Source organism: Bufo gargarizans, chromosome 3, assembly GCF_014858855.1.
Source record: "Bufo gargarizans isolate SCDJY-AF-19 chromosome 3, ASM1485885v1, whole genome shotgun sequence".
Taxonomy (NCBI): Eukaryota; Metazoa; Chordata; class Amphibia; order Anura; family Bufonidae; genus Bufo; species Bufo gargarizans.
The window spans coordinates 305,690,545-305,714,460 of NC_058082.1; the positions used below are offsets into that span (position 1 = coordinate 305,690,545).

Below are 23,916 nucleotides of genomic sequence, written 5' to 3' on the forward strand. Positions count from 1 at the left end.
ACTGAAAAAAAAGATTAAAACTTTTGAGGGTTATTTTATTTATTTTTTTATAACTTTTTTGTAGTTATGTTTACGGGGCTGTGGGAGGGCTCATTTTTGCGGGAGGATCTGTTCTTTTCAGTGATACCAATTTAAAGTGTTTGCGACTTTTTGATCACTTTTTATAAACCAATTATTCGGTAGTTGAAGTGACAAAAAATGGCAAATTGGCTGTTTTAATTTTTTTGCCCGTTATGCCATTTGCCGTATGCCATTTTAATATTGTAATATTTTAATTGTATGGGCATTTTTGCACACGGCGATGCCCATGATGTTTATTTTTTATTGGTTAAGTATTTTTATTTTAAGGAAATGGGGTGATTTGAACTTTTATGTTTTTAATTTTTTTATATATTTGTAAAAACTTTTTTTTTTTACTTTTTTTTTAGATTGTCCATTGTGTTTATTGATGGCTATATAGTTGTCATTGAACACTTAATTTGCAATACAATGCTGCCAGCCTGTATTGGTATATTCCTGAAATAGACTCCGAAGACTGCATGAGGCTTCGGGCTATTTCAGCGAAGTAACAGGTTGCCCGATCTCTGCCGGGGAACGCTGTTACCGGAACGGAAGCGCGCGACTTCTGCTTCTGGACTGATCAGATGCCATGGTCACATTTGACCACGGCATCTGAAGAGGAAAATGTATGCGATCAGCCTTCTTGCAAAAACCTGGCGGCTATGGCGCCCGCTGCACGTGAAAGCGGGCGCCATGTCTAGGTGTAACTATCATTCGTTTAAAATACAGACATATATATATATATATATATAGTGACATGGAAAATTCTAAACAAAAAATTACCAAAAATAATAAAAGTAGACCATGAGAATTTGATATTCCTCACCTTAACCCCTTAGGGACCCATGACGTACCGGTACGGCATGTTTCCCGAATCCTTAAGGACCCATGACGTACCGGTACGTCATGAGTTTAAATTGAGATTGTGGCGCCCCAGGGGTTAATCCGCACAGGATGCCGGCTGAAATCATTCAGCCGGCATCCTGTCACAACGCCTGGGGGGGTCATATGACCCCCCCGTATCGGCGATCGCAGCAAACCGCAGGTCAATTCAGACCTGCGGTTTGTTGCTATTTCTGCTGTTTCTGATCGCCGCGGTCCCTGACCGCGGCGATCAGAAACTTAAGTGTGGCACAAATCTATAGTGATCACCTCCCCTGCACCCCTGCATGATTTTAGCCTGGTGGGAGGTGCAGGGGGGGGTGTTGCGGGCGGTGCGGGAGGCGGGCGGTGCGGCAGGCGGGATCGCGATCCCCCGCCCGCCTCCCGCCGAATAATCGTTGGCTTCTAGTGGGTATACCAGGGTGCCAGCACATTGCTGGCACCCTGGTATAAACGGCTGACATCTGTGAATGGATGTCAGCCGTTTAACCCTTTCCATACAGCGGTCCGTACGGACCGCTGTATGGAAAGAGTTAACAGTAAGATGCGGCTCCCTCCCTCTCCCATCGGGGGGCTGCTGTGCCTTTGCAGCCCCCCGATGGGAGAGGGAGAGAGCCCCCAGACAGCCCCCCGAAGCCCCAGTCCTTACCCTTCCCCGTCTGCGAAGTTGTGGCAGACGGGGAAGGTTCCCATGGCAACAGGACGCCTGCTCAGGCGTCCTGCTGTCCATGGTGCTGAACAGATCTGTGCTGAAAGCATAGATCTGTTCAGTGTAAGTAAAATACAGTACAGAACCCTATATAGGTTCTGTACTGTATTATGCAGACACCAGACCCACTGGATCTTCAAGAACCAAGTGGGTCTGGGTCAAAAAAAAAGTAAGAAAAAGTGAAAAAAAAGTGAAAATCAAAAAACACATTTATCACTAATTCAAAATGAAAAAAATAAAATTCCCTACACATGTTTGGTATCGCCGCGTCCGTAACGACCTGATCTATAAAACGGTCATGTTACTTTCCCCGCACGGTGAACGCCATAAAAAAAATAAATAAAAAAATATGAGAAAATTTAAATTTTGCCCACCTTACTTCCCAAAAAAGGTAATAAAAGTGATCAAAAAAGTCGCATGTACGCCAAAATCAAATCAAACCGGCATCTCATCCCGCAAAAAACCCTACCCAAGATTATCGCCCAAAAACTGAAAAAACTATGGCTCTTAGACTATGGAAACATTAAAACATCATTTTTTTTGTTTCAAAAATTAAATCATTGTGTAAAACTTACATAAATAAAAAAAAGTATACATATTAGGTATCGCCGTGTCCGTATCGACCGGCTCTATAAAAATATCCCATGAGTTAACCCCTCACGTGACCACCGTAAAAAAATAAAAATAAAAACGGTTTAAAAAAAGCAATTTTTTGTCATCTTACGTCACAAAAAGTGCAATAGCAAGCGATCAAAAAGTCATATGCACCCCAATATAGTGCCAATAAAACAGCCATCTCATCCCGCAAAAAATGAGACCCTACATAAGATAATCGCCCAAAAACTGAAAAAACTATGGCTCTTAGACTATGGAGAAACTAAAACTTTTTTTGTTTTAACAATGAAATCATTGTGTAAAACTTACATAAATAAAAAAAAAGTATACATATTAGGTATCGCCGCGTCCGTGACAACCTGCTCTATAAAATTACCACATGATCTAACCTTTCAGATGAATGTTGTAAATAACAAAAAAAAAAAAAACGGTGCCAAAAAGGCTATTTCTTGTTACCTTGCCGCACAAAAAGTGTAATATAGAGCAACCAAAAATCATATGTACCCTAAACTAGTACCAAGAAAACTGCCACCTTATCCCGTAGTTTCTAAAATGGGGTAACTTTTTTGGAGTTTCTACTCTAGGGGTGCATCAGGGGGGCTTCAAATGGGATATGGTGTAAAAAAAACCAGTCCAGCAAAATCTGCCTTCCAAAAACCGTATGGCATTCCTTTCCTTCTGCGCCCTGCCGTGTGCCCGTACAGCTGTTTACGACCACATATGGGGTGTTTCTGTAAACTACAGAATTAGGGCCATAAATAATGAGTTTTGTTTGGCTGTTAACCCTTGCTTTGTTACTTGAAAAAATATATTAAAATGGAAAATCTGCCAAAAAAGTGAAATTTTGAAATTGTATCTCTATTTTCCATTATATCTTGTGCAACACCTAAAGGGTTAACAAAGTTTTTAAAATCAGTTTTGAATACCTTGAGGGGTGTAGTTTCTTAGATGGGGTCACTTTTAGGGAGTTTCTACTCTAGGGGTGCATCAGGGGGCTTCAAATGGGACATGGTGTCAAAAAAACAGTCCAGCAAAATCTGGCTTCCAAAAACCAAACGGCGCACCTTTCACTCTACGCCCCGCTGTGTGGCTGTACAGTAGTTTACGGCCACATATGGGGTGTTTCTGTAAACGGCAGAGTCAGGGCAATAAAGATACAGTCTTGTTTGGCTGTTAACCCTTGCTTTGTTAGTGGAAAAAATGGGTTAAAATGGAAAATTAGGCAAAAAAATGAAATTCTCAAATTTCATCCCCATTTGCCAAGAACTCTTGTGCAACACCTAAAGGGTTAACAAAGTTTGTAAAATCAGTTTTGAATACCTTGAGGGGTGTAGTTTATAGAATGGGGTCATTTTTGGGTGGTTTCTATTATGTAAGCCTCGCAAAGTGACTTCAGAGCTGTAGTGGTCCCTAAAAATTGGGTTTTTGTAAATTTCTGAAAAATTTCAATATTTGCTTCTAAAGTTCTAAACCTTGTAACATCCCCAAAAAATAAAATATCATTCCCAAAATAATTCCAACCTGAAGTAGACATATGGGGAATGTAAAGTCATCACAATTTTTGGGGGTATTACTATGTATTACAGAAGTAGAGAAACTGAAACTCTGAAATTTTCAAATTTTTCCAAATTTTTTGTAAATTAGGTATTTTTTTATGCAAAAAAAATTATTTTTTTGACTTCATTTTACCAGTGTCATGAAGTACAATATGTGACGAAAAAACAATCTCAGAATGGCCTGGATAAGTCAAAGTGTTTTAAAGTTATGAGCACTTAAAGGGACACTGGTCAGATTTGCAAACAATGGCCAAGTCCTTAACCCCTTAAGGACATAGGACGTACTGGTACGCCCTATTTCCCGAGTCCTTAAGGACCAAGGACGTACCGGTACGTCCTGACTTTAAAATCGGCATTCCGGCGCCGCAGGGGTTAATTTGAACAGGATGCCGGCTGAAATCATTCAGCCGGCATCCTGTTAAAACGCCAGGGGGGGTCATGTGACCCCCCCGTGTCGGCGATCGCAGCAAACCGCAGGTCAATTCAGACCTGCGGTTTGCTGCGCTTTTTGCAGTTTCTGATCCCCGCGGTCCCTGACCGCGGGGATCAGAAACTTTAGAGTGTCTAAAATCAATATAGTACACCCCCCCCTGCACCCCTGCATGATTTGATGGCAGCGGGTGGTGCAGGGGGGGTGTCGCAGGCGGTGGGGGCGTTGCGGGAGGCGGGCGGTGCGGCAGGCGGGATCGCGATCCCCCGCCCGCCTCCCATTGAATAATCGTTGGTGTACAGTGGGTATACCAGGGTGCCAGCACATTGCTGGCACCCTGGTATAAACGGCTGACATCGTTGATGCGATGTCAGCCGTTTAACCCTTTCCATACAGCGGTCCGTACGGACCGCTGTATGGAAAAGGTTAACAGTAAAAGGGAGCTCCCTCCCTCTCCGATCGGGGGGCTGCTGTGCCTTTGCAGCCCCCTGATGGGAGAGGGAGAGAGCCCCCAGACAGCCCCCCCAGAGCCCCGTCCTTACCCTTCCCCGTCTGCGCAGTTCTGACCATAACTGAGCAGAGGGGAAGGTTCCCATGACAACAGGACGCCTGCTCAGGCGTCCTGCTGTCCATGGTGCTGAACAGATCTATGCTGAAAGCATAGATCTGTTCAGTGTAAGTAAAATACAGTTACAGATACCTATATAGGTTCTGGATCTTCAAGAACCAAGTGGGTCTGGGTCAAAAAAAAAAAAAAATAAGTGAAAAAAGTTAAGATAAAAAAAAAAAACATTTATCACTGAATAAAAAAAAATAAACTACACATATTAGGTATCGCCGCGTCCGTAACGACCTGATCTATAAAACGGTCATGTTACTTTCCCCGCACAGTGAACGCCATAAAAATAAAAAAATAAGAACTATGAGAAAATTGAAATTTTGTCCACCTTACTTCCCAAAAAAGGTAATAAAAGTGATCAAAAAAGTCGCATGTACGCCAAAATAGTACCAATCAAACCGTCATCTCATCCCGCAAAAAATTTGACCCTACTCAAGATAATCGCCCAAAAACTGAAAAAACTATGGCTCTTAGACTATGGAAACACTAAAACATCATTTTTTTTGTTTCAAAAATAAAATCATTGTGTAAAACCTACATAAATAAAAATAAAGTATACATATTAGGTATTGCCGCGTCCGTATCGACCGGCTCTATATAAATATCATATGACCTAACCCCTCAGGTGACCACCATAAAAAATAAAAATAATAAATTGTGCAAAAAAAGCAATTTTTTGCCATCTTACGTCACAAAAAGTGTAATAGCAAGCGATCAAAAAGTCATATGCACCCCAAAATAGTGCCAATCAAACTGTCATCTCATCCCGCAAAAAATTAGACCCTACTCAAGATAATCGCCCAAAAACTGAAAAAACTATGGCTCTCAGACTATGGAGACACTAAACAATTTTTTGGTTTTAAAAATGAAGTTATTGTATAAAACTTACATAAATAAAAAAAAATGTATACATATTAGGTATCGCTGCGTCCGTGACAACCTGCTCTATAAAATTACCACGTGATCTAACCTGTCAGATGAATGTTGTAAATAACAAAAAAAAAAAACGTGCCAAAAAAGCTATTTCTTGTTACCTTGCCGCACAAAAAGTGTAATATAGAGCAACCAAAAATCATATCTACCCTGAACTAGTACCAACAATACTGCCACCCTATTCCGTACTTTCTAAAATGGGGTCACTTTTTTGGAGTTTCTACTCTAGGGGTGCATCAGGGGGGCTTCAAATAGGACATGGTGTCAAAAAAACCAGTCCAGCAAAATCTGCCTTCCAAAAACCGTATGGCATTCCTTTCCTTCTGCTCCCTGCCGTGTGCCCGTACAGCGGTCTACAACCACATATGAGGTGTTTCTGTAAACTACAGAATCAGGGCCATAAATAATGAGTTTTGTTTGGCTGTTAACCCTTGCTTTGTAACTGGAAAAAAAATATTAAAATGGAAAATCTGCCAAAAAAGTGAAATTTTGAAATTGTATCTCTATTTTCCATTAAATCTTGTGCAACACCTAAAGGGTTAACAAAGTTTGTAAAATCAGTTTGAATACCTTGAGGGGTGTAGTTTCTTAGATGGGGTAACTTTTATGGAGTTTCTACTCTAGGGGTGCATCAGGGGGCTTCAAATGGGACATGGTGTCAAAAAACCAGTCCAGCAAAATCTGCCTTCCAAAAACCGTATGGCATTCCTTTCCTTCTGCGCCCTGCCGTGTGCCCGTACAGCGGTCTACAGACACATATGAGGTGTTTCTGTAAACTACAGAATCAGGGCCATAAATAATGAGTTTTGTTTGGCTGTTAACCCTTGCTTTGTAACTGGAAAAAAAATATTAAAATGGAAAATCTGCCAAAAAAGTGAAATTTTGAAATTGTATCTCTATTTTCCATTAAATCTTGTGCAACACCTAAAGGGTTAACAAAGTTTGTAAAATCAGTTTGAATACCTTGAGGGGTGTAGTTTCTTAGATGGGGTAACTTTTATGGAGTTTCTACTCTAGGGGTGCATCAGGGGGCTTCAAATGGGACATGGTGTCAAAAAACCAGTCCAGCAAAATCTGCCTTCCAAAAACCGTATGGCATTCCTTTCCTTCTGCGCCCTGCCGTGTGCCCGTACAGCGGTCTACAGCCACATATGAGGTGTTTCTGTAAACTACAGAATCAGGGCCATAAATAATGAGTTTTGTTTGGCTGTTAACCCTTGCTTTGTAACTGGAAAAAAAATATTAAAATGGAAAATCTGCCAAAAAAGTGAAATTTTGAAATTGTATCTCTATTTTCCATTAAATCTTGTGCAACACCTAAAGGGTTAACAAAGTTTGTAAAATCAGTTTTGAATACCTTGAGGGGTGTAGTTTCTTAGATGGGGTCACTTTTATGGAGTTTCTACTCTAGGGGTGCATCAGGGGGCTTCAAATGGGACATGGTGTCAAAAAAACTGTCCAGCAAAATCTGCCTTCCAAAAACCATCCGGCGCACCTTTCACTCTACGCCCCGCTGTGTGGCCGTACAGTAGTTTACGGCCACATATGAGGTGTTTCTGTAAACGGCAGAGTCAGGGCAATAAAGATACAGTCTTTTTTGGCTGTTAACCCTTGCTTTGTTAGTGGAAAAAATGGGTTAAAATTGAAAATTAGGCAAAAAAATGAAATTCTCAAATTTCATCCCCATTTGCCAATAACTCTTGTGCAACACCTAAAGGGTTAACAGAGTTTGTAAAATCAGTTTTGAATACCTTGAGGGGTGTAGTTTATAGAATGGGGTCATTTTTGGGCGGTTTCTATTATGTAAGCCTTGCAAAGTGACTTCAGAGCTGTAGTGGTCCCTAAAAATTGGGTTTTTGTAAATTTCTGAAAAATTTCAAGATTTGCTTCTAAACTTCTAAGCCTTGTAACATCCCCAAAAAATAAAATATCATTCCCAAAATAATTCAAACATGAAGTAGACATATGGGGAATGTAAAGTCATCACAATTTTTGGGGGTATTACTATGTATTACAGAAGTAGAGAAACTGAAACTTTGAAATTTGCTAATTTTTCCAAATTTTTGGTAAATTAGGTATTTTATTATGCAAAAAAATTAATTTTTTTGACTTTATTTTACCAGTGTCATGAAGTACAATATGTGACGAAAAAACAATCTCAGAATGGCCTGTATAAGTAAAAGCGTTTTAAAGTTATCAGCACTTAAAGTGACACTGGTCAGATTTGCAAAAAATGGCCTGGTCCTTAAGGTGAAAATGAGCCTGGTCCTTAAGGGGTTAAGGTGAAATAGGGCTGAGTCCTTAAGGGGTTAAAGTGTAACGGTCATTCTTTTTTTTTATTTTTGTATTGTGTAGGGGCAGTAATACTAATCATTTTTGTAATATACTTTAATCACTGAAGTCGCACCTTTCTATTTGAAAAATAGCTCTAAAGTGGGCCATTTTGACCCTGAGCAACGCTCCTCTGTCTTCTGTTTACATAACACAGTCAGTGTTAGAAAGTCTTCTCAGTTGATGTAAACAGAAGACAGATGAGCATTGCTAAGGGTCAAAATGGCCTACTTTAGAGCTATTTTTCTAATAATTAAAGTATATTACACAAATGGCCAGTATCATTGCCCCTACACATTACAAAAATTAAAAAAAAGAATGACCGTTACACTTTAAGGTGAGGAATATCAAATTCTCATGGTCTACTTTTATTATTTTTGGTCATTTTTTGTTTAGAATTTTCCATGTCACTATATATATATATGTATATATATATATATATATATATATATATATATATATATTGTATTGTGCACTATATATGTAGCATGCGTCACAGCAGGTGAAAGAATGAAAAGCTAAAGTTTTAGATGCATAGCAAGTTATTACTTTATATGACCCTTACAACAAGATTGCAGTTATTTGCTTTTGGCTTCATGCACATGGCCGTGTCTGTATTTTCAGTCCGCAAATCTGCAAAATACGGATACTTTCCATGTGCATTCCACATTTTTCTTACTCCCATCAGTAGAAGTAACTATTCTCGTCCACAATAACTCTACACAAAACTAGAGCCGATTCGTACCAAAAACGCCAACTTTATTAAACAATTATGTAAATCACAACACAATTAAAACATGATGAGTTCACAGGACTAGGGCGATCTCACTGGACAGTATGATTGATTACAACAAATTTACAATCTCGGGTGAATGCCATCCATGGTGACACTTGATTCTGTTTGTACCTACAATTGGCTAAAATACCCCTAATATGAAAACGGACCTATATAACTACATAGCGTGTAAGTGCTAGTGGTTATAGAAAACTAATAAGTGCAAATATACCAATTATTGCAGCCAAGGACATCATATCATAATATTAATAGTATTAGATCACATTACCCATTCTTAGGCCCCTTTCACACAGGCATCGCGTGTGAGGACCGGATAGGATGTGGGTGCGTTGCGGGAAAATGCACAATTTTTATGCGTGAGTGCAAATCGTTTTAATGTGTTTTGCACGTGCGTGAAAAAAATCTGCATTTTTGGTACCCAGACTTTTTCACAGAAGTTCGGGTTTGGGTTAGGTGTTCTGTAGATTTTATTATTTTCTGTTATAAGGGAAAATAATAGCATTCTTAATACAGAATGCTAAGTAAATTAGGGCTGGATGGGTTAAAAAAATAAATAATTATAATTTAACTCACTTTAATCCACTTGTTCGCCCAGCCGGCATCTCTTCTGTCTTCATCTGTGAGGAATAGGACCTTTGATGACGTCACTGCGTTCATCACATGGTCTATCACATGATCTTTCACCATGGTGATGGATCATGTGATGGACTGCTTCAAATTGCCTAGTTATGTAGTGATAAATCCCTGGAAAGTTGAGTGACAACACTGTACAGCTACATCACTAACAATAGATGATTTTGCCCTGGTAACATATATAGATTCACACAATGTATCCCAGCTTTCCCAGACTGCAGAATGCCAGATCAGCCTATTTATCAGCCAAAGCAAGGCAGATTTGTCTTTCAGGGTCCGTGGAATGTTGAGTTAAAACTATGTGGAACTGTAATGTACTGCAAAATACTAAATCTACCAGGATAAATCCTCTTCCCCACTCCCAAGTAGGTTCATGAAAAGCTGAGTTACTACAATGTGAATCTGTAATAGAGACTGCAGAATCTACCAAAATAGATCCCCTCCCCACTCATAAGTAGTGCCAGCGTAGGCAGATTTTCCTTTGAGGGTCCTGAGAAAGCTTTATTACGTGCACAATGTAAGAGTAACATCTGGGCAGTGGGAACAGCCTCACAAGACTTGTAATCCAGCTTCCCCGCACTGATAAATATTAGATTTACCTAGACAGAAAGGGAGAAATCCCTCTTGCCTATATAGGCAAACTTGACATTCAGGATCCTGAGAAAGCTGGGTCACACTTTCTGTAGTGTCAGTGCTCTGATACTATATAGTATACCTGTATACATATAGGGGGAGCTTTGGTAAGACGTTTTGCCGTTTCCACCTCTTTCATTGTGCTCTAGGCATCCATTGAAATGAATGGGCATTAAGCCCTGCCCCTTTCCCCGAACTTCCGGTTATAACCCTGAGCTCATGCTAGTGCACAGAGTTGGTTCCCAGCCAAAAATGCAGGGGCGAAGAGGAAGACTACAGGATGTTTGCTAAAACTGCATTCTGTATCATGTACAGGCATAAACAGCTAGACAAACTTGCCTTAGCAGGTTTTTTCTTATTTTTCTTATTTTTCAGGGTTTAGTGTTCCTTTAAATTAAGTTTACCTACCTATTTTTTTCACTGCATGAGCTGCTAATTTCATAGCAAGCAAAATGTATAGTTTTTTTTTTTTTTTTTCTTCACTGATACGCATGCCTCTATGGAAATGCTGGACAGTGAGGGCAGTCTGCAGATCTTCCTACATATGTTTAAGGTTAACATGGTTTCTAGTGTCAGACCAGTAGTCTTTGAAATGTAGCCCTGCCCACATTGAGCTGCTGGCAGTGTAAACAATGCAGAATATGTATTATTTATTAAACCGCCATTCATTCCTTAGCGCTGTACATATGATAAGCGGTGAACATACATAATACAGACAAGTGCACTAAGCATGAATAAGATGAGCTACAAACTGGTACAGAAGGAGTGAGGACCCTGCCCACGAAGGCTTATTCTCCCTTTCCTTGTAGATTGTAACAGAGTAGGCGATATATATATATATATATATATATATAACACACAGTAGGTGAGATATGTATGCTATATGTATAAATGATCACATCTAGTATAAGCATTTTCAGGTGTTTTTTTTCTCATGATGATCAATGCCTCAATAACAATCAATGAGTTGTATATTGGGGACTTTCTATTATAAATACTGTACATCTGAGAAACTTCCTGCTGTTAGTTCTCCTACTAGAGACTAGTTGCTAAGCACTTCATGTTTGTTATGTATGGCTGTTCATATCATTATTGACATTATTCTTTAGAATATATCTGTGTAAGATAGGTTGCTTGAAGGAAATTTAAAGGGGTTGTCTGGGTTAAGAGCTGAACCCGGACATACAGTGACTTGCAAAAGTATTTAGCCCCCTTGACTTTTTTGTGTTTTGTTACATTACAGCCTTAAGTAATCACATGATCTGTCATTACATATACAGACGTGGACAAAATTGTTGGTACCCTTTGGTCAATGAAAGAAAAAGTCACAATGGTCACAGAAATAACTTTAATCTGACAAAAGTAATAATAAATTAAAATTCTATAAATGTTAACCAATGAAAGTCAGACATTGTTTTTCAACCATGCTTCAACAGAATTATGTAAAAAAATAAACTCATGAAACAGGCATGGACAAAAATGATGGTACCCCTAACTTAATATTTTGTTGCGCAACCTTTTGAGGCAATCACTGCAATCAAACGCTTCCTGTAACTGTCAATGAGACATCTGCACCTCTCAGCAGGTATTTTGGCCCACTCCTCATGAGCAAACTGCTCCAGTTGTGTCCGGTTTGAAGGGTGCCTTTTCCAGACTGCATGTTTCAGCTCCTTCCAAAGATGCTCAATAGGATTGAGGTCAGGGCTCATAGAAGGCCACTTTAGAATAGTCCAATTTTTTCCTCTTAGCCATTCTTGGGTGTTTTTAGCGGTGTGTTTTGGGTCATTGTCCTGTTGCAAGACCCATGACCTGCGACTGAGACCAAGCTTTCTGACACTGGCTAGTACATTTCTCTCTAGAATTCCTTGATAGTCTTGAGATTTCATTGTACCCTGCACAGATTCAAGACACCCTGTGCCAGACGCAGCAAAGCAGCCCCAGAACATAACAGAGCCTCCTCCATGTTTCACAGTAGGGACAGTGTTCTTTTCTTGATATGCTTCATTTTTTCGTCTGTGAACATACAGCTGATGTGCCTTGGCAAAAACTTCGATTTTTGTCTCATCTGTCCACAGGACATTCTCCCAGAAGCTTTGTGGCTTGTCAACATGTAGTTTGGCATATTCCAGTCTTGCTTTTTTATGATTCGTTTTCAACAATGGTGTCCTCCTTGGTCGTCTCCCATGTAGTCCACTTTGGCTCAAACAACGACGGATGGTGCGATCTGACACTGATGTTCCTTGAGCATGAAGTTCACCTTGAATCTCTTTAGAAGTCTTTCTAGGCTCTTTTGTTACCATTCGGATTATCCGTCTCTTAGATTTGTCATCAATTTTCCTCCTGCGGCCACGTCCAGGGAGGTTGGCTACAGTCCCATGGATCTTAAACTTATGAATAATATGTGCAACTGTACTCACAGGAACATCTAGTTGCTTGGAGATGGTCTTATAGCCTTTACCTTTAACATGCTTGTCTATAATTTTCTTTCTGATCTCTTGAGACAGCTCTTTCCTTTGCTTCCCCTGGTCCATGTCGAGTGTGGTACACACCATATCACCAAACAACACAGTGATTACCTGGAGCCATATATATAGGCCCAATGGCTGATTACAAGGTTGTAGACACCTGTGATGCTAATTAGTGGACACACCTTGAATTAACATGTCCCTTTGGTCACATTATGTTCTGTGTTTTCTAGGGGTACCATCATTTTTGTCCATGCCTGTTTCATGAGTTTATTTTTTTACATAATTCTGTTGAAGCATGGTTGAAAAACAATGTCTGACTTTCATTGGTTAACATTTATAGAATTTTAATTTATTATTACTTTTGTCAGATTAAAGTTATTTCTGTGACCATTGTGACTTTTTCTTTCATTGACCAAAGGGTACCAACAATTTTGTCCACGTCTGTACATATCATTTTTAAAAGGCCCCGCAGGGCAAAGGCATTTTCTGGAGTTCCTGTGATGTACCGGACTGTCCATGGGACTGCCAGGCAGAGGCTTCTGCCCATCAGAGCCGGTGACTCACCGAACACACTGTTGGGCGGAAGCCAATGCCCGGCAGTGTGTTATTGTAATTAAAAGAGACCTTGCCCTGTGCGATCCAGAGCAGGGCAAGGGAGCACATCGGAGTATGAAATGCTCCGATGCTAACATCAAGGGGGCTGCCTGGGTGAAATTATGGGTATGTCCGGGAATTAGCTCTGAACCCGGACAACCCCTTTAAAGTGTAATTGTCAAGTTTTCATAAAAAAAATTTTTTTTAAGCATATGTTACTGCTGGTGCAGCATTATGCCTAAATAAATCTCTAGTTTCTTCACATACCACAGTTTTCCTTGAGTTTTCCCAGTTACGGCTGTTTTGACCTCTACAATATGAGGATCTTCTCAAGATGGTTTCTCTGCCAGTTCTGAAGCCAAAACTGCCTTCCCTCACTTCACGTATACACTTGCTGTAGCCAGCCAATCAGATTGGATTACTGACAGACACGCCTCCTCACTCTGAAGCCTAATGCAGGCCTGCAGCGTGATGGACCGCCTCTCTGTCTTTTGTTTACACTAAACGGAAGACAGAAAAGCCATAGCAAAGGTCTTTTAATGGACCAGTGGAAAGGGACAGGGGACATTAATGAAAGGCCTATAAGTCTCCTCGCGCTTATTAAGGCGCTCTCTCCCTAAGGAGAGATAGTACCCCTTAACCACAGAAAGTACACACATAGGAAGTTACGATGTTATGTAACAAAAAAAAAACGCTCGTTCGTCGGGCATTCAAGATTTTTAAGCATGCTTACAAATAATTTGCCTGCAAACAATGATTCTATATGGGGATGAGCATACTGTGGAGAAGATCACTGCATGTAATAGCAGCGGTCTCCTCCACTAACAAACAGGTGATTGTAGAGGCCCCCCCACAGAGTGGAGAGGGTGTCAGCAGTAAGTTTGTGTTGACGTCACTGATTATTTTGCATTTCCTCTGATCCATCAGAACAATAACCCCCCAAAAACGGATCCTATCTGTGGAGAATCCACCTTCACTCGGTCAGCATTTGGTCAGTAATCCATCAGTATTGTGTGTTTTGTACCCACTCCTGCTTTTGTCTACCAAATCATAAGCCAATTCTGATGCAAAATAGGGACACATGTCATGCAGGCCTTACAGCTGTTGCATAAACAGAATCTGTTGTGCATCTCATTTTTCCTTCCTTCTGAGAGATCAGAAGAAGGGTGAAAAAAATGATGCCAGCCAGGCCAAAAGGCAAAATAGTGGCCCAGTCATGAAGTGGGGAGGGTGGGAACAGAGTGGCCCTATGACATAGTGGTGAGGTGGAAGCAGCATGATGAGACCACAGAGCGGCCCAATGACAGAGTGTGGAGGTGGTGGCAGCAGCAGCATTAGGAGGAGGCCACAGGATGGCACAATGACAGAGTGTGGAGGTGGCAGCAGTAGCATCAGGAGGCCACAGAGTGGCAAGGTTAAATAGTGTTGAGGTAGCAGCAGCAGCAGCATCAGAAGACCACAGAGTGACCCAGTGACAGAGTGGGGAGGTGGGTGGCAATACCAGTACCAGCTGAAGATGGTGGCTGAAAGACGGAGCACTTGACATCAGATGTGTGGCATCAAGCGGGTTGCAGCATTAGAATAGTAGCTGAGGCAGTTAGCCAGAAAAAAACGGTCTCTTTTTTGTCAAAGTGTTGGTGTGGCACCATGGATGATCTAGTCTGATGCATCAGGCATTGGAGGGTGGAAATCCTGGCTGATCCACGCATGATTCATCTTGACAAAGGTCAGTCTCTCCACATTTTAGGTGGACAGGCGAGTTCTTCTTGGGGTAACTATGGCCCCATCTGCACTAAACCCCGCTCTGATGCACACTACTGGCCGGGCAGGACAGCTTTTCCAGGGAAAACTCTGCCAGTTGTGGCCACAAAACCAGTATGGCTGCCCAGTAGTACAGCTGATCTTCAATGTGGGGTGGTAGGGTGCTGTCCAAGTATGCCACCAACTGCTGGTTCAGGTCTAGCTGCTGCTGCTGGTGAGTAGTTTCTTTACTAGGCGGGTGGAGAAAGCTTCTCATCAGCGACTCTAGACTCAAGTTGCTGCTGATGGAGCTGGAACTGCTCCGCGCCCCCCCCCCCCCTTTCCTCTCATAGCAGCCATGGCAGAAAAACGTGAGCGCAGTGGGCACCCCCGGGCAGACCTGCAAGAGGATGGACGATGGCGCCGATAGGCAGTGGCCAACTGACTACATAGGATGTCTCTATAGTACAAGTAGTTCCGTTTGTCCTCCCTCTCAGCAGGTGTAAAAAAAAAAAAGGCCCCTCATTTTGGACCGGTAGCGAGGGTCCAACAAGGTGAAAATTCATCTGTCACTACGCAAGCAAGTGAGCAAGCATCAGGCTATTTGTGAAAGTGACTCGGAGGAACTTCCTGCCTCCATCTCCACTGCATACTGCCACAATGTGTCTGGGTCCTCTGCCTCTTCTTCCTCATCGCCATGTAGATCCTCTGGCTGTTCCTGCTCCTCCTCTCCTGTTACCTGTGTAGAAAAACCACCTATTTCACTACACATTGCTTGTGCTCCAATGTCGTCGTCCTCCTCCAGTTCAGCCCCCACAGGGCTCATGTGTCCGTGAGATCTAGGCTCCACTTCTCCAGTCCCCTGACCATCCATATTTACCAGCATCTGTTCCAGGACATGAAGCAGTTGAATAACGTTTTTCATCCCGTAGTCCTGGCGACTGACAAATAACGTGGCCTCCTCAAAGGGCCTGAGCAAACAGCAGGTGTCACGCATGAGCTGCCAATGGCTGATATCAAAGTTACACAGGGGAGTACTCCTGTCTGCTTGGATTATCAAGAAATCGTTTATGGCCTTTCTCTGTTCGTATAGTCTGTCCAACATATGGAGGGTGGAAACGTCGCATATCAGCCTATGTTGGGGGAGCAGCTCAAGGAGGATGTGCTTTGAGGTGTAAAAGTGGCTGAAGTGCATGCAAAGTTTCCTGGCCATTTTAGGATGTCTTGCAGATGGGTGGAAGACTTCAGGAACCATTTGACTACAAGATTGAACACGTGTGCCATGCAGGGCGCATGGCTCAGCCCTCTTTGACGCAGCGTCGACACCATGTTTTTCCCGTTGTCTGTAACCATGGTTCCGATTTTGAGTTGTCACGAGGATTCGATTTCTTGATGAATGACACAGAGCAGTTCCTCCCCTGTGTGACTCCGTTTGCCCAGGCAAACAAGGTGCAGAACAGCGTGACACCGTTGTGCCCTGCACATGTGTGATGCTGGAGGGGCACTGTGAATTGTCCCTGCAGTGGAGGCTGAGGACACGGTGGAGGATGAGGAGGCAGAGGCGGACATTGTCGCAGGACCAACGGCGTGAGAACATGGAGGTGGAAGTGGTGTCACCTGGCCAAGTTGCTGGTGTGGCTGTGCAGGAACCACATGTATTGTCCCTGACGTAGTTACAGCTCCACACAACGGTGCTGCCATGCACTTTGGCAGACACCGTTAGGCTCAACGACTGGCCAACCTTCTGTTCTACATACCTGTGCATGGCTGGTACTGCCTTTTTGGCAAGGAAATTACGGCTTGGGACTCTCCACCTCTGCTCGGCACAAGCCATCGTTTCTCTGAAAGGTGCAGAGTCCACCACTTGAAAAGGGAGGGACTGCAACACCAGCAACTTGGCCAGGAGCACATTCAGCTTCTGCGCAGTTGTATGAGTGTACGCATACTGTTGTCTCTTTGCAGTCGCTTCGATGATCGATTGCTGACTGAATGACTGACTAGGAGGAGGAGCAGCAGCTTCAGGACCAGCAGATGATGGGAAGGACAGAGAGCTCCCTTCGGCTGAGGTGGTGGAGTCTTGACTGCCTGAAATTGGGTGCGTGCCACTGGGTGATGCAGCGGTAGGATGGACCACCACATCCAAGCCATGGTTCTCCCATGCCACTTTATGGTGACGCTGCATATGTTGACGCAGGGCCATGGTGCCAACATTAGCACTCTGGCCACCCTTCACCTTCTGCCCACAGATTCTACAAATGGCCATGTTCACCTCCTCCGGCAGCTTAACAAAAAACTGCTACACTGTTGAGTAGATGATTTTACCTCCAACACTCCACACTGACTGACTGCTACCGCCGCTGCTTCTGTGAACCCTTGCACCACTACTTTCCGGGCAGGTAAGCTCCTGCGAAGCGGGTGGTCTACCCGGGTAGGTTTGGCTCCCAACCTCCCACTGCTGCCACCCTGCTGACTCCCGGGCACTCTAGCGACTTGCTGGCTCCGCTGCTGCCTTCCGGGCAAGCTCCCACCCTCTTCTCCTGATGATGATGAAGCCCCTAATTCAGCCGGCTCCCAAGTGCGATCAGCTACATCATCATTATCGAGTACTGTCTGCACGTCACTGATGTCCTCCTCAACGGTCTTCCTCCTCAACTACTTGCCCGCCTACCGGAGGAAGCGGCGGATTTTTCCACCACATCTTGGCTGGTCAGTAGCTGCTGACTGTCCTCTAGTAGCTCGTCGTCTCTGTATAGTGGAGCTGAGCCCACAGCATATACTTCTCTGGCTGAGGAAACAGAAAAGGACAGAGGCAGGTTGAGGTCAGGTGAGGGCACAGGGCCTTCTCCCGGGCCATGCCAACTAAGGGTTGTGTCTGACGAACCCACCGATTCTTGCCTGGGGGTGTCTGATGTCACTTGGGACGGAGTGGATGACCGAGTCAACCATTCAAGATCCGCTGGGTTGCTGGTCAAGACACGACCGCTAGATGACACCAGGAGCTCAGGCCTCTCGCTGCAACTCCTCCTGCCACGCCCCTTACTCTGTGACCTGTGCCTGCGACAGAAACATTTAGGCCTCTGCCACTCCCATGTGCAGGGCCTGGCACTTCTCTGACTGACATACTGTTAGATCCAATAAATAAATGAAAAGGAAATTAAAACACCCCAAAAAAGTCTGTAATTTTCTCACTTCACCACACAACGGCTAATAAGCCCTTTTTCCCCCCCCCCACTTATGCATGCCAAAAAGGGCTTTAGAACATACACTCACCTAAAGAATCATTAGGAACAACATACTAATACGGTGTTGGACCCCCTTTTGCCTTCAGAACTGCCTTAATTCTACGTGGCATTGATTCAACAAGGTGCTGATAGCATTCTTTAGAAATGTTGGCCCATATTGATAGGATAGCATCTTGCATTTGATGGAGATTTGAGGGATGCACATCCAGGGCACGAAGCTCCCGTTCCACCACATCCCAAAGATGCTCTATTGGGTTGAGATCTGGTGACTTTGGGGGCCATTTTAGTACAGTGAACTCATTGTCATGTTCAAGAAACCAATTTGAAATGATTCGAGCTTTGTGACATGGTGCATTATCCTGCTGGAAGTAGCCATCAGAGGATGCGTACATAGTGGTCATGAAGGGATGGACATGGTCAGAAACAATGCTCAGGTAGCCCGTGGCATTTAAACGATGGCCAATTGGCACTAAGGGGCCTAAAGTGTGCCCAGAAAACATCCCCCACACCATTACACCACCACTACCAGCCTGCAGTGGTAACAAGGCATGATGGATACATGTTCTCATTCTGTTGACGCCAAATTCGGACTCTACCATTTGAATGTCTCAACAGAAATCGAGACTCATCAGACCAGACAACCTTTTTCCAGTCTTCAATAGTCCAATTTTGGTGAGCTCGTGCAAATTGTAGCCTCTTTTTCCTATTTGTAGTGGAGATGAGTGGTAGCCGGTGGGGTCTTCTGCTGTTGTAGCCCACCTTTCTTTCCCATTCTGACATTCAGTTTGGAGTTCAGGAGATTGTCTTTACCAGGACCACAACCCTACATGCATTGAAGCAACTGCCATGTGATTGGTTGACTAGATAATCGCATTAATGAGAAATAGAACAGGTGTTCCTAATAATTCTTTAGGTGAGTGTATAACTCCACCGCTGAACGGCAAATAGGCCCTTATTTTTTTCCACTTATACACGCCACAAAAGGCTTTAGAACATATAACTGCACCGCCGAAAGGCAAATAATATATATTTTTGCCACTAATACACGCCAAAAAGGGCTGTCATTTTCTCACTTCACCACACAGTGGCTAATAAGCCCTTTTTTCCCACTAATATGAGCCAAGAAATGCACCGCACAAGGGCAAATAAGACGTAGAAATATTTCCTTGTAATAAACCCTGTTAACGGCTGTATCAAACAGCACTTGCACCCCAATAACTAGAACGGTTTGCTGGAATTACAAAGCTGTACACTGGCAATTTGGATCCGCAGTCCGTGCAGCAAGGTGTAATAGGATTGTTCCTATTACCCAGGCTGTAAACTCCCCTACTGAACCCTGTTCTGCCTTAAAGGAAACCTGTCACCATGATTTTGCGTATAGAGCTGGGGACATGGGCTGCTAGATGGCCGCTAGCACATCTGCAGTACCCAGGTCCCATAGCTCTCTGCGCTTTTATTGTGTTAAAAAACAGTTTTGATTGATATGCAAATGACCTGATATGAGTCCTGTAGCCGGAGATGAGTCAAGTGGAAAGGAGCCCAGCACCGCCCCGCGTTCTCCGAATCTCCTCCTTGCTGGCTGATGTCACAGAGCTGGAGCGCCGAAATCTCGCGATGTAAAAGTTTTAAAGTCTTTTTTTACCACTGTGCCTTGCGCCTGCTGACGTCTCTCCCTGCACTAAGTACACTGGAAAATGGCTAAATCCAAGATGGCTGAGGCTATTTATTGGGCTGTGACATCACAGGGCTGACTGGCTGCTGATTGGCTGCATGCATGGCATTATGGGTGATCCCTTGTTCCCAGAGTTCCTTGCTTCATGTCCTAACACGTGCAGCAGCCATTTTAGGAAAAAATTTGATTAGTTACCACGAAGCATGAGGAAACTCGGATTCTGTGCGAATCAAATTTTTCCTAAAATTCTGATTGAATTCCACTTCGTCAAATTATTAGGAGCACAAAAGTTCGTCTTTTCCATTAAAATGCTCCCCAGGAAGACCTTTGTGAGCATGATGTGCCTCAGTGCCTGTATTTCTGTAGTGGATAAAATGGGCTTGTAGTGGACTGTGTATCTGTATTACATTTACAGCAGCAGGATCGGTTCCAGTGCACCCCAGCATTAATTTAGCAAACTATCCATCTTTTATTTAATTTTTTTTATTTTATGTCTCTATTCTCGACAGTAGCGATTTGTATGCGTTTACAGTGAACTATTGATTTCATTATTACAGATGACTCCCAAGTCCAAGAGAAAGAGTATTCACAGCAGAATGCTGCGTCCCGTGTCCAGAGCCTTCGGTGAGTATATTGAACAGATGCTATAAGAAAGATTTTTAATAAAAATAGCGCAAAAATGGCTTTTTACGATGTTGTAATTATTGTAAAGGTTTCGTTTCACCCTCTTATTCACTTCTGCTTTGCAAGAAATGGAGTTTGACTTGGACAAGGCTCTTGAAGATGTCCCAATACACATAGAAGACCCTCCGTACCCCTCCTACAAGCAGGATAAGCGGTCATCCAGTGTCATAGCAGAGTTGCCATCAGATGAAGGGAAAAAGCTTGAGCACTTTACAAAATTACGACCAAAGAGAATGAAGAAACAGCAACCCAGCAAATCCAATGTTGGTATCTCTTTTATTACATTATAATAACTGCCCATGGGTACAGTGGAGGAAATAATTATTTGACCCCTCACTGATTTTGTAAGTTTGTCCAATGACAAAGAAATGAAAAGTCTCAGAACAGTATCATTTCAATGGTAGGTTTATTGTAACAGTGGCAGATAGCACATCAAAAGGAAAATCGAAAAAATAACTTTAAATAAAAGATAGCAACTGATTTGCATTTCATTGAGTGAAATAAGTATTTGAACCCTCTAACAAAAAAAGACTTAATACTTGGTGGAAAAACCCTTGTTTGCAAGCACAGAGGTCAAACGTTTCTTGTAATTGATGACCAAGTTTGCGCACATTTTAGGAGGAATGTTGGTCCACTCCTCTTTGCAGATCATCTCTAAATCCCTAAGGTTTCGAGGCTGTCTCTGTGCAACTCTGAGCTTGAGCTCCCTCCATAGGTTTTCGATTGGATTAAGGTCCGGAGACTGACTAGGCCACTCCATGACCTTAATGTGCTTCTTCTTGAGCCACTCCTTTGTTGCCTTTGCTGTATGTTTTGGGTCATTGTCGTGCTGGAACACCCATCCACGACCCATTTTCAGTTTCCTGGCAGAGGGAAGGAGGTTGTCGCTCAGGATTTCACGATACATGGCTCCGTCCATTTTCCCGTTTATGCGAATAAGTTGTCCTGTGCCCTTAGCAGAAAAACACCCCCAAAGCAAAATGTTTCCACCCCCATGCTTGACGGTGGGGACGGTGTTTTGGGGGTCATAGGCAGCATTTTTCTTCCTCCAAACACAGCGAGTTGAGTTAATGCCAAAGAGCTCTATTTTGGTCTCATCAGACCACAGCACATTCTCCCAGTCACTCTCTGGATCATTCAGGTGTTCATTGGCAAACTTCAGACGGGCCTGCACATGTGCCTTCCTGAGCAGGGGGACCTTGCGAGCCCTGCAGGATTTTAATCCATTGCGGTGTAATGTGTTTCCAATGGTTTTCTTGGTGACTGTGGTCCCTGCTAATTTGAGGTCATTAACTAACTCCTCCCGTGTAGTTCTAGGATGCTTTTTCACCTTTCTCAGAACCATTGACACCCCACGAGGTGAGATCTTGCGTGGAGCCCCAGAGCGAGGTCAATTGATGGTCATTTTGTGCTCCTTCCATTTTCGAACAATCGCACCAACAGTTGTCACCTTCTCTCCCAGCTTCTTGCTAATGGTTTTGTAGCCCATTCCAGCCTTGTGCAGGTCTACAATTTTGTCTCTGACATCCTTGGACAGCTCTTTGGTCTTTCCCATGTTGGAGAGTTTGGAGTCTGCTTGATTGATTGATTCTGTGGACAGGTGTCTTTTATACAGGTGACTAGTTAAGACAGGTGTCCTTAATGAGGGTGACTAATTGAGTAGAAGTGTCTAACCACTCTGTGGGAGCCAGAACTCTTAATGGTTGGTAGGGGTTCAAATACTTATTTCACTCAATGAAATGCAAATCAGTTGCTATCTTTTATTTAAAGTTATTTTTTCGATTTTCCTTTTGATGTGCTATCTGCCACTGTTACCATAAACCTACCATTGAAATGATACTGTTCTGAGACTTTTCATTTCTTTGTCATTGGACAAACTTACAAAATCAGTGAGGGGTCAAATAATTATTTCCTCCACTGTATATGCCCACTTGTGTCTATTTGAATCCTTATCTGCGTCTCTCTTTTCATAATTGAGGTTCTTGAGAGCTGCTGTCATGTACATATATTCTAACAGGAAGGATATCAGTTTCATGTGTCTCAAAATTTTTTATTCTTCATGTATTCCATAGGCATTAGATGGCGTGTTTTTTTTTTTTTTTGCATTCCCTGTTAATAATATATGTAGATTTTTACATACTGGAAATTCATTATGTTTTCCCTCTACTGAACAAATACGTTTGTCTGTTACATTGTGAGTAAGACGCATGCGTGGATGCTCAGTAATGTAACCACCTCCTGTTAAATGTTCCAGCAACTTGGAGCTGAAGCCGCTTCCGATGGAGATCAGAATGGCCTGACGCCGAGAGTAGATGAAGGTGTAGATGAGTTTTTCAGCAAGAAGGTGACAAGACTTGATTCAAAGTAAGTTTAAGGGGTTGTAGTGCCACCATAGGAGAAATGTAGAATTACATAGTTACTCACAGAAATCGGCCTGCTAAGTTTTGAAGCAGATAGTGTGACGAAACTGGTTGTATTTGGTTCCAGTGCTTTTTATAGCTTTACAAACCGTGACATCGGGAGAATAACTTAGATTTCATAATTGCATTAAATGATTAATATGTTGACACTAACACGTGAAAATGAAATATCTTATAGAGGTTACCCCATGATTAATGTAAAAAAAAGGAAAATCAGACCTCATATAGTACATGACAATCTCTTTCTAGCAAAGCTAGAACCAGCCCTGTACCTCACATGGATCCAGAGCTTCCCCCATTTATTGTTCCATTCGCACTGCCAGAATTATGTCAAACTAGCAGCTCAGTGGGCATTTCCTTTCTGCCGCATCGGTAGCGCTTTGCCTATCACAGCTCAGGAGGCAGTTGAAAGATGGAACTGAGCATGTGTGTCCACGTCGGTGAAGTGGACAGAGAAATAAGAAAAAGAATAAACAGCAGATGGTGTTATACAGATACATTTCATTGAATAACTTATTACCTATACAACATTTTTAATTAAATGCAATCACAAAAGTATTCAGATCCAGGTGCTGGTTTAAAAGTGGCAGACTATGTTTCGTGGGACAACCCCTTTAAGATATTACGATGTTAAAATGACAAAAAAGCAATACTGCCAAAACCTGATCCTGGCCATTTAAACCCGTAGAAGCCATGGTCTATACCAACTGTGACACCTAAGTGGTTAGATAGAGAAACTGGGTTCCAATAGGTTGCTTTGGGAGCCAGGTCCTGAACAATGGTCCCCAGATTGTCCTGCAAAAAAAATTTAAGAAAATAAAAAATATAAAACATATTTTCCTTCTTATGAACTTTATTATTAGAGTAAAATAAAAAGGAAAAAATATATATATTTACAA

The 23,916-nt window shown here is 42.6% G+C and overlaps 1 protein-coding gene across 1 annotated transcript in view; it reads left to right on the plus strand.

Annotated features, from left to right (window-relative positions):
- LOC122932349 (F-actin-uncapping protein LRRC16A-like) overlaps nt 1-23,916 on the plus strand; it is a 299,289-nt gene that overhangs the window by 244,316 nt on the left and 31,057 nt on the right. The window contains 3 exon segments of the mRNA XM_044286714.1: nt 20,471-20,537; nt 20,664-20,860; nt 22,852-22,961. Coding sequence (XP_044142649.1) covers nt 20,471-20,537; nt 20,664-20,860; nt 22,852-22,961 — 374 coding nt within the window.